This window comes from Vulpes lagopus, chromosome 6 (assembly GCF_018345385.1).
Source record: "Vulpes lagopus strain Blue_001 chromosome 6, ASM1834538v1, whole genome shotgun sequence".
Lineage (NCBI taxonomy): Eukaryota > Metazoa > Chordata > Mammalia > Carnivora > Canidae > Vulpes > Vulpes lagopus.
The window spans coordinates 84,252,571-84,263,838 of NC_054829.1; the positions used below are offsets into that span (position 1 = coordinate 84,252,571).

Genomic DNA, 11,268 nt, shown 5'->3' on the forward strand with positions numbered 1-11,268 from the left:
ATTTGCATATGCAATAAATGTATAAAGTACTCCAAGAAGTTTCTTCATACAATTTTTCCTTATATAAAAACAATTTTTTAAACCTACAAATTTCATTATAAAGACATTACACCACAACGAAAGAAAATTATGCCAAATATGCTAAGACCTCATATATGTAAGCGCTGATCTTGCCTTTAACAGTGTTATTTTAGGTAGATCACTAATCTTTGATAGAAAGTATCTATAAAATAAAAGAATGAGATTAAATGTCTCTTAAATTCCCTAGAATTCTAAGATTATAAAGTTTCACTGTTTACAACCAAAAACTTTACTAACCATTTCTTTTCAAAGACATTTCTTTGTTAACAATTTTTAAAAATTAATTTCCTGGAAAGAATTTTAAATCTTTATCTGTATTTCATTAATTCAAGTACTGTCTTTGGAATACATTTAAGTAAAGTTCTGAGAGTCTGACAATTTTTAAAAATAACACTTGGAGTCATTATGGAATTATCTTTTGACTGTGGCTTTATCAAAAACACAAAATAGGGTGCAAAACTATCTTTTTAAAGACTAAGATTTATTGGGGCTTCCTCCCTCATAGAACTAATTATTCTCATTAAAATAAAGCTGAAGAATGCACACAAGTAGGAAAAAAAGTAAAAGTAGTTTTAGCCTCACAACTCACTTTGAATAACCTGTTTTTTTCATTTACCCATGTTAACACAAATGTTTTTCCTTTAATATAAAATCCCTATACATATTCTTTCAATGGTCTTGAAGAGCCAACCACAGATTTGGGGAAAAGAAGGCATAGTCAGTAGAAATCAGAATATAGGAGCACTAATACACATAAAATTTTGTCTACGTTTAGGATTATATTTTTATATTTTTGGATTAATAACCATAAGTGAAATTATACTCAAGGAATATCAACATTTTTGAGGCTTTGACAGTAGCTGATCAACCTGCATTGTCAAAGGATTATACCAATTAACACCCCCCCCCCAAGTAAAGTGAAATGCTTGTTTCATCTATTTTTATGTCCTCCTTTATAAATAAGGATATATGTGCAAAATTATATTCTGGGGAACTGCTTAGTAGTAATGGCAACTAGGTTAAACTGGTGTCAGAAATAAGGAATTTACAAGAGTGCAGATAAAATGATTTAAAAGTAAGTCATGGGCCAGGAACAACTAGTAAGGCATGAGTATTTTCTTCCTAAGAAATTTGCAGTCAGTCATTTTCCCAGGATACACATGAAACATTTGGGATGGACAAGGGGACTGTGAGACATTTTGTTTTATATATATATTTGTAAGGTCTCATTCAATCCACGTAATTATTAACTATATTAATAAACCACTGGTATTGTAAGAAATCCCAAAAATACAAGTAAGCACACAGAGTTTATACTTTAGGAAGATGCTGATTAGTTCATCTAAGCTCTTCTCCCACAGCTACTGCAGAGCAGATTTATTTCCACACCTGACCACGGACTCTACCAAGTTTGTAGCCTGCGTTAGCCAGCTTAAACTCATTTTTTATTCTCTGTTGACAGACAGGAATAAAGAGAAGGGATTAAAGCCAAAGAGATAAAAGTATACATTAAATAAGTGATTACAAAATAATAATTAATTAATTAATTAATTAATAATTCCTTTTTCTCCATAGTCCCAGACCACACTGTTTCCATTGATGAAAAAGACTGAGAAGACATTTAAAACATATTCTTAAATTGTGGGGTTTTACCTAAGCAAGAGATCACAAAGGAAATTATATCCTTGCCATATCCGAAAATCATCCAAAAGAGTTTGGGAAACATCACTCGAATCTTTGAGGAAACAAGAAAGCCCAGCAAACATTTCAACAATTTCTAGGGGAGAAAGGTCATCTGATTGCTGCATATTTTGAACACATGTAGATAAACATTCTTTTTCTGCAAAAATTAAGAATTAAATAAACATATTATTTATGTCAATTGCTTTAAAAAATTTTTACTATTAACCAGTGTTTAATAAAACATTAAATTTTTAATGTATCTATAAAATACTGTAAGATAAAGGTTACATGTTTTAAAAGTAAATATAAGATTCAAATTCACTGGAAAAGCTCTGTCTCAAAGTAGTAAACAAAGAGTAATACAAATATTGAAAAGTAGTTGACATGTATAGTTTTTACATCATATTTGGATGTTTTTCATTAAACAAAATGATTCCTTCCTGCCAAATGGTATTTTTAATCTTTTATGTTCTTAAAAAGAAAATTCCAATCATTAGTTTAAAAACTCAAATTAGGGTGAATTTGGACCAATGAGATAGACAAAGACTTCAAGAAATAAAATCTTTAAGTTATGTTTGCCCTATATATTACTAATTTAAAGCACAAGTTATGCCTTCTCACTGACTTTGGCAATTAAAGGCTTTTCAAAAAAAAGATTTTCTCTCAGCCACCTGCAGGCACACTGAAGGCCCAATTCAGCCTCGCAGTCAGAGGAACACTGAGCTTGGACCCCCAAGCAGGCTGTCACACACTCCTTAACTACAAGCAGCTTTCCCAGCACAGAGCCTTGTGGAGAGGTGCTGGGTGGATGTGACATCTATCACAGAAGCCCTTGCACAGCTGGGCAGGCACTAGATGTAATGGTAACTCATTTGTTCTTGTGGACCCTTCTGACCTTTGAGTTAAAGCAAATTTTCCACTGAACACTCAGTGTTCAGTAGCTCAGTAAAAGCATGGAGGAGTGTGAGTTCAAGCAGAAGCAGGTTGACTCATGAATCATGACCAAATTTAAGAATAGAAATGGGGTTTTGAATGAGGGATAATTCTGTGATTTACTAGTTGTTCCATGAAATAGAGTGTAAACTATCGAAAAAAAAAAAGAAAAAAGATTTTTCTCTCTCTTTAACAAAATTTGTTTGTCTAAAGGAAACTCGGTGTCACATAAAAAAGCCAAGAAGATTTAACATAGGAACGGAGGCAGGAAACATTTAATGACTGGATGTTATGAGTAAACAAACCGTTGTATTAAAAATTATTTTGAAAGATTTTCAGGAAAAAATATATAAGTGAACTATCTGAGATGCTACATTGTCTCTTATTTAGACATTTTGAAGGGTAGCTGACACTTATATGGGAGTTCAACAGAATCTACAATTCCCCCTTAGTGTTAATAAAGAACCATCTAAATTCATTTATGTCTCATTGGGCACATACTTATCTACCTATTTATGAAGTATCTTCAGAAAGGCTTTAAATTATAGCATCTCAAGAAATATTTTTTAGTAGAAAAGGAGGAAAGAATGGGCTGTGACACCAAACTTACATTATGATTAAACAAGACAATGAAATTATTTCAACTCTGGTAAACATCCTTTGTTGTAACATATAAAAATTTCTAACATTTGAAATGCCTTATGAATAAAAAAATTTTTTTTCTCCTGGTAAATATCGTTTTTAATTCAAAATAAAATCAATCTTTAGAGGATTGAGAGAGAAAAAAGCAGTGTTGTCATCATATGAGGAAAATGGAAGAAACTTTCAGCAGCTAAAATAAACATAAAGAAATATTCACCATGAATATACTTCACTACATTGACACTAAGACCGTGACGGGATATGGTCATAAGGACTTCTCCAGCACTCTTCCTCCAAGGCAGGTTGTAGGGAGGGCACCAAGAGGTTATTGCACTGAATAAAAGCTGGAGATCATCTTTTTGAGCCAGCTCCTCTGCCGGAGAAACAAAACTGCAGAGTTTCACTAAGATCTAAAAAACACAAAACAAATATGTATTTAAATAAATGAATGGATGGGTAAAGGGAGAAGCTAGAAGAGGACTAGATCTTATTATTAAAAACTTTGAAAGTTCAGGGTTAGTATAAGTGATGTCATTAAAGCCACAATGATGGGTGCTCTTAACTAAGGCAACATTAAAAAAAAATCCATAATTCAGAAGTATGTTATGGTAAAACAGTAAGCCAGACCTACTTTTATCAGCTTATTTAAAAACAACAACAACTCTGGTGTTTACTATCCTGTCTTCTCTGTGCTATTTTTTTTTAAGATTTTATTTATTTATCTGAGAGAGGGAGAGAGAGAGAGAGAGAGAGAGAGAGAACATAAAGGGGAGGAGCAGAGAAAGAAGGGGAAACAGATTCTCTGCTGAGCAGGGAGTCTGACATGGGACTCGATCCCAGAACCCTGGGATCATGACCTGAGCTGAAGGCAGACACTTAACTGATTGACCACCCAGGTACCCTCCTCTATGGTATTTTTGCATACTGACTCTAAACTGGAATAAATCAATAGTAACTTTCAAGGTCAACATTTTGGTTTTCTACTTTGGTTTATAAATTCTTAGATTCAAAAAAAAAAAAAATTAATTCTTAGATTCTCCTAGGTGAGACACAATTTTCTTCTTTAAATAGGACAGTTTTAGGGAGGTGAGAAAGTAAAAACAGGTCTGTAGAATTATTTTTTTTAATTGTTCTTATCTCTGTACAAGTAAAAGGGGATATTACAATAATAAAATCATCTTTATTCAGAAGTATCTTTCAATTATGTCTAGTAGCCAAAAATCTTCTAAGGCTTGGCTTTCAAAGAAGATTTAAAACTTCTTAAGCTTTGGGATGAGAGCTTATCCCTTACCTATGATTTGCAGAATTTATATTGCACAAGGACTCAAAAAAACCAAGAGCCACTACTTGCAAAATTCAGTTATGGTTTTTGCCTTCAGTGGATTTTTTTCCTCTAATCTTGACTCAGCATCAGGAGAAGTTAACTTTTCTCTTCCTTGCTAAAGTTTCTTTTCTAAATATTTTAAAATACATATAATAATGAATAAAGTAACTAATTCATGTAAGTTTTATTCTTTAGAAAGACAAGTGCTTCATGAAATCTGAGTATTTCGGTATCTGTAGGGAAACTGCAAAATACAAAAAAAAGTATTTAAAATATGTTTTGTCTCAGATAGCTAGGTTTTACTTTTCCTATTTCCTTCAATGCAAAAATTTAAATAGAAGGGCTTTCTAATTCATAGCTGCCAAATATCAGAAAGGAAAAAAAAAGGACCAAGAATTCAAAGAAAGAAGATATTTACAAAATCAGTAAATACAGGCTTTCCCCTCCAACAGACATATACAAAATGCCTAGAGAAATTGTTGGATACTGACTTAATACATGTAATAGGTATTATCTTTTTCCATATGTGTCAATGCAACAAAATGTAAATGTAGAATTAAATGCAACAAAAATGATAATATGAAAAAAGGACAGTCAACTGCAACAAAACTACCTCTCCTCAGAAAGGTGTATTATCAATTATACTTCTCACTGGTTCTCACACTGCCCTTGTGATTAGAGAAATGGATGTCATTTTTCTAATTTGTAATATAAAAACAAATCCAAAAATAAAATATTTTTCTAAATCAAATCTTTGTTCTCAAAAATGAACTGAATTTAATTCCTTAAACTTGTTGATTCTTAAAAATAACTAGTTCTTGATCTTTAAAGGCAAAAATATTCTCAGAAATAATATCATGTAATCCTTTTATTTTATAGAATAAAAAACCAAAGAGTCTGTATCTCAATTCCTCTTCTCCCATACAGTAACCATTTCTATTTGCAGGGACTCTGTTATTCATTCCAACCAAGTGTAGGAGAGAAAACTGGCCATATCAACACAACAAAAACAAAACCCCACAAAACACACACACAAAAAAACAAACAAAAAAATACAATGCATGCCTACATGAAGCAGTACTAATGCTAAGGTCCCAGGAAACCATCTGTCACATAACATAAACATAAGGATTTCATCTATCACAAACAATATGTATGCTGAAAACATTCAGTAATTCTGTCTCCACTGGTGTTCTAGACAAAACGATGAATACAGTGTCCAGCCTGTGATGAGAAACTGAAATGAGGAAGTGAAAAGCTAAAGGAAGACTGGGTTAGGGGGTGGGAAGAGCAAGGCTCCTACCCCTGCCACACACCTGCTGTGCATCACAGCCTTGGCTATTAGTTTCTGTAACTTTAAATGGGGAGTTTCAGTCAAGTTTTCTTTGAAGTTCCTTTTGGCCTTAATATTCAATGGTTCTAATATGCTAAAATGAATCCCACATTCCATTGGAAACACCCACTGCATTCAGATTGAAAAAACTTTTTTTTTAAGTTTTAGAAGAAATCTTTGCTATACGTATTTAGAATTAAATGCATAAAATTCAGCTTCTATTTAATGCCTAATATATTAATTTTTAGAAGGGTTTTATTGAAATAGGGACAGTAGCCTAATAAGCAAAGACTAACCCACTACATTCATTAGCAATGTCTTAAAGAAGCTTTAATTCCTATGAGATTTACTCCTTTGTTTATTCCCATTGCTTTTCCAACCAATCTAATTCAGGACTCAGATAAACCTAAATTATAATCCTATTTCTACCATTTGCTCTCATCATCATTTTGTGGAAAAGAAAAACCTCTGAAGTCATGGGTTGTCTTGCAAATTATAGGAGATAATGGATGCTATCTAACCACTGTAAAAAGTATCCAAAAAAATCCAGTGTTCGAGAAATTTTTGTTGAATTAGTACTTTATTTATAATTGTCTCTTTTTTTTAAGATTTTATCTATTATTTTGAGGGAAAGAGAGAGAGAACACGAGTGGGGGGAAGGGGCAGAGGCAGAGGGAAAGGGAGAAACAAATCCCCTGCTGAGCAGGGAGCCCAGCCTGGAGCTCTAACCCAGCACCTTAGGATCATGACCTGAGTTGAAGGCAGATGCTTAGCCAACTGAGCCACCCAGGGACTCCATGTCTTTTCCTTTCTAAAATTGCCTTGGTTTCCCTCTCTCCTGTCCCTTCATGGCTCACACCTCCACAAAGCTCTACAGCAAAGACCCCCAATATATGATGTGCGATCGTTACCTGTACCTGGCTCCAGCTTATCTACTTCAGATACTGTCCTCTCTGCCACTCCCACTGATGATGGTGGCATTGGTGGTGGCAAGAGCAGCAATCACAGGGACTTTCAGTTCATGTCTACCACACCCTGGGCAGAGAACCATTGTTTTGTGTATTGTTCCACTTAATCCTCACAAAAACCCTTTAGGTATGTATCATTATCTTTATTTCAGAGGTGAGAAATCTGCATCTTAAAGTTATGTAATTCCAGAGAACTGAATTCAAACAAGTGTGGTTTTTGTTTTTTTTTTTTTAATTGAGGTAAAAACACATAACACAAAATTTATCATCGTAATCATTTTTAAGTATAGAGTACAGTAGTGTTCATTACATGCATGTTGTACAACAGATCTCTAGAACATTTTCATCTTGCAAAACTGAAAACTCTACACCCACTGAACAACAACTCCTTGTTCCCCACCCTCCAGCTCCTGGGAACCATCACTCAACTTGCTAAGAGTCTGACCACTTTGGATTCACAGAAATAAAAGTACGTAGTATATGTCCTCTTGTGTTAAATGTGGCTTTTTTAGTACTGTATTAGTCCCACGGACAGACTGTGTTCCACATGTGTATAGTTTTGAAAATTTTCTCCTAAGAAAGGATATGAAAATGATGGCAATATTTTCAGGCTAACAACAGCCTATTTAAACCTTGGTTAACTGCTAATGCTATTAAAAGAAAACCAGCAACAGCAGTGAAGAAGGACTTTATAAGCAAGAAGCAGAGGAGGTGGTAGCAGCTACTAAAATAAACTGCCTTGTACAAGAAAAATATTTATAGGCTAGGAATTTCCTGTATTTAGAGCAATGAACAGAATCTCTTGATATTAAAAGAAGTATTACCCCAAATTTAATATGATTGTCAATAGAAGTTTTTCTTGCTTATTATTAGTTCATTTTGGAGATGTTATTGCTTTATCAAAGGTAACTTTAATAGTTGAATCTGTTCAAAGAAATAAACTTGTTAATGCCTCATTCCTTTACTCCTCAAAGTAAATGTTCATATTCAAGAAATGTGACAGTTATATGAGATGAAGTCAATAATAAAGAGCATAGAAGGGGTGCCTGGGCTCAGTCAGTTAAGCATCTGCCTTCAGCTCAAATCATGATGCCAGGGTCCTGGGATTCAGCTCTACATCATGCTCCCTGCTCAGCGGAGAGTCTGCTTCTCCTCCCTCTCTGCCGCTCCCCCTGCTTGTGCACTCTCTCTCTCTCTCATATAAAATAAATAAAATCTTTAAAAAAAAAAAAGCATGAAATACTACAGAAAATGGAATAAGCAGAAATCTCTTTACGAGCGCACCTGCTTCATTTGAAATAGACTGGTATTGATGGGCAGGCAAATAGCACCCTCCATACCTGCACAAAAACTTTCTGGAGTAGTCCACGACGCTCTGCTAGAGGTAGCTCATTCTGTGCACCTCCAACTGCCTCAGGCACATGTGGAAGGTCAAAAAACAGATATAAACATTTAACCAGGGTGGAAGGCACTGACATCGTTGTCATGCAGTCCACGGTTTTCTGGAAAACAAACCAATTAATAAGTGAATAGGTAGACAGACATATAACTGCAATTTGTACTGCTAGGTAAGTTCACAAATTTTAAGCCAGAAGTTAAATCATTAACTCACAAATTTTAAGACAGAAAATTATATATCAGAATAACTTTTTAAATGCCTGAAAAATTTAAGAATGACTCTATGCTGACAAATACTCATTTTCCATTTAGACAAGTTTGCTTTAATCAAATATTGAGATGTGTTTGTTATTTATTAAGTTTGCTATTTATTCATTAGAAGGCAGCATGTTTCAATGAACATAAGCTTTGGGATTTAGAAAAAAGAAACTTAACCATAAACTTGGGCAAACTAATTTTCTTGGACCTCACTTTCCTCTCCTATGAAACAGATCCATTGACAAATCAATCTTAGAGTTAATATGTAACAAATGTGAGATATATTAAGCACTAAATTACAAATTAGTAGTTGCTTTACTATCATTTTTATTTTATTATACATTCTTGGGGCTGGAAGGACACTTGGAAGGATACAGCCATCACTGACATACACAGAAATCTCTATATTATTTTCAACAATCCACCTTTATTTATGGTAAACCTTTCAGTATTCTTAAGAAGTATACTATAATAATTGCCAAATTTTTTCATGGTGCCGTTTGGAATAAATTTTACCACACTGGAGACCAAGAGGCTGGCATCATCTGTATTTAGTTTATTAGCAATTTCATCAAGCATTTTTTGAAAGCATAGGGTATGTCTGGCAGTATGTTGGGAACTGGACATGTAATGAAAAAGCACCCCTGTCCTTCAGAAGACTGTAGTCTATTAGCAGAAGTAGGTTCATCAGTAACTATGATTTAATCTCTTAAAGGTAGAAATGATAGTACACACAGGCTAATAAAAAGGGGAGTGATCCACACCTCCAGGAATGGAATGGAAAAGTATAGGAACTAAGAGGGGGAAAGATCACCTGGAAGTTACATAGGAGGTTGAACTATATGGTACAGTATGTTTCAGGAACCTGAGTCCAAAACTGTTAACTCCTGAAAAGCCACAATAATAATGTCAAATCTTTAATGAGCATAAATCATAGAATAGGCATAAGGCTACGAATTTTAATTATCTCATTTATTCCTCCATCAACCATACAAGGTAGATTCTATTACTGTATGTTCCTTACTTTACACATGAAGCAGTTGAAGCTCATCACTGACATAAGCTGTCTTAGGTTAGAGAGCTGGTTAAATGGTCCCCAAGTGTATACTATGTATGCATATGGTCTCCCACACTAGTTTGACTTTTTTTTTTTTCTGGCATTGGAGAACCAGTGAAGTTTTAAAGTGTTACAAACAAAGGAGTAACAGAATCAGATTTCAAAAAAATAACTGGTGATAGTATAGATCTAAATTAGATAAAAAGGGCAAGAGAGTAAGGATAATTAGGAAACTAATACAGAAAACCATATGAGAGATGGAGCCTGAACTAACGCAGTAGTAGGATGATGGAGAGGAGAGAGAAAACCTAAAGAACAATCCTTTGGGGGGAAAAAAATCACAATCCCTTGCATCATCTGGACCCTTTCTACATCTCCAGTATTATTTCCTCCTTCTAAGTATTTTAAAAACCCTTTGCTCTTCCCACTATGATTATTTCTAGTTATCCCATGTCTCCAAACACCTGGTGATCAGTCTATTTTTTTTTTTTTAAGATTTATTTATTTATTCAGAGAGAGAGAGGCAGAAACACAGGCAGAGGGAGAAGCAGGCTCCATGCAGGAAGGCTGACGTGGGTCTTGATCCGGGTCTCCAGGATCACACCTCGGGCTGCAGGCGGCGCTCAACCGCCGCACGACTAGGCTGCCCCTATTAATTTTTTTAAAGATTTATTTGAGAGAGAGAGAGAGAGAGAGAGAGAGAGTGAGAGAAAGCCCAAGTTGAGGGGAGAGGGAGAAGCAGGTTCTCTGCTAAGCAGGGAGCCTGGTGCAGAGTTGGGTCATGACTTGAGCCAAAGGCAGATGCTTAACCTACTAAGCTACCCAGGCACTCCCTGACATTAAAGGTCTGACCATGTCTGAAGCTTTAATTCCTTATCTTTCCTCCTACCCTCACCTACGAAATTTGTAAGGTTCACATTTCAATTTTCATAGCACTACTTATACCCCATGACTGCATTTTATTTTATTTTTTTAAACATATTAATTTTTTTTAAATTTATTTATGATAGTCACACACACACAGAGAGAGAGAGAGAGAGAGAGAGGCAGAGACATAGGCAGAGGGAGAAGCAGGCCCCATGCACCGGGAGCCTGACGTGGGACTCGATCCCAGGTCTCCAGGATCGCGCCCTGGGCCAAAGGCAGGTGCTAAACTGCTGCGCCACCCAGGGATCCCATGACTGCATTTTATAGTATTGTCTTCATCTACTCCATCTCTGTCATCTACATGTTGATTTAGGATGCCTACAAAAAAGTCAACTCAAAATATTTAACACTGAATTTTTTTTTTAAATGTCTCTTTTTCGGGATCCCTGGGTGGCGCAGCGGTTTGGCGCCTGCCTTTGGCCCAGGGCGCGATCCTGGAGACCCGGGATCGAATCCCACGTCGGGCTCCCAGTGCATGGAGCCTGCTTCTCCCTCTGCCTATGTCTCTGCCTCTCTCTCTCTCTCTCTCTGTGACTATCATAAATAAAAAAAAATAAAAAAAAATTATAAAATGTCTCTTTTTCTAGTTAGGTTATTACTAGCTTTCCCTTTACATTAGGCAAAATGGTATGATTTTTCATTCTCATTTTAAAACTGATAGACT

The 11,268-nt window shown here is 35.2% G+C and overlaps 1 protein-coding gene across 9 annotated transcripts in view; it reads right to left on the reverse strand.

Moving 5' to 3' along the window:
- WDFY3 (WD repeat and FYVE domain containing 3) overlaps positions 1 to 11,268 on the reverse strand; it is a 271,593-nt gene that overhangs the window by 142,342 nt on the left and 117,983 nt on the right. For all 9 annotated transcript variants that reach the window (XM_041759517.1, XM_041759516.1, XM_041759518.1 and 6 more), the window contains 3 exons: positions 8,305 to 8,466; positions 3,557 to 3,749; positions 1,735 to 1,921 (listed from right to left, as the gene is read on the reverse strand). In XM_041759517.1, coding sequence (XP_041615451.1) covers positions 1,735 to 1,921; positions 3,557 to 3,749; positions 8,305 to 8,466 — 542 coding nt within the window. The remainder of the gene's footprint in view (positions 1 to 1,734; positions 1,922 to 3,556; positions 3,750 to 8,304; positions 8,467 to 11,268) is intronic.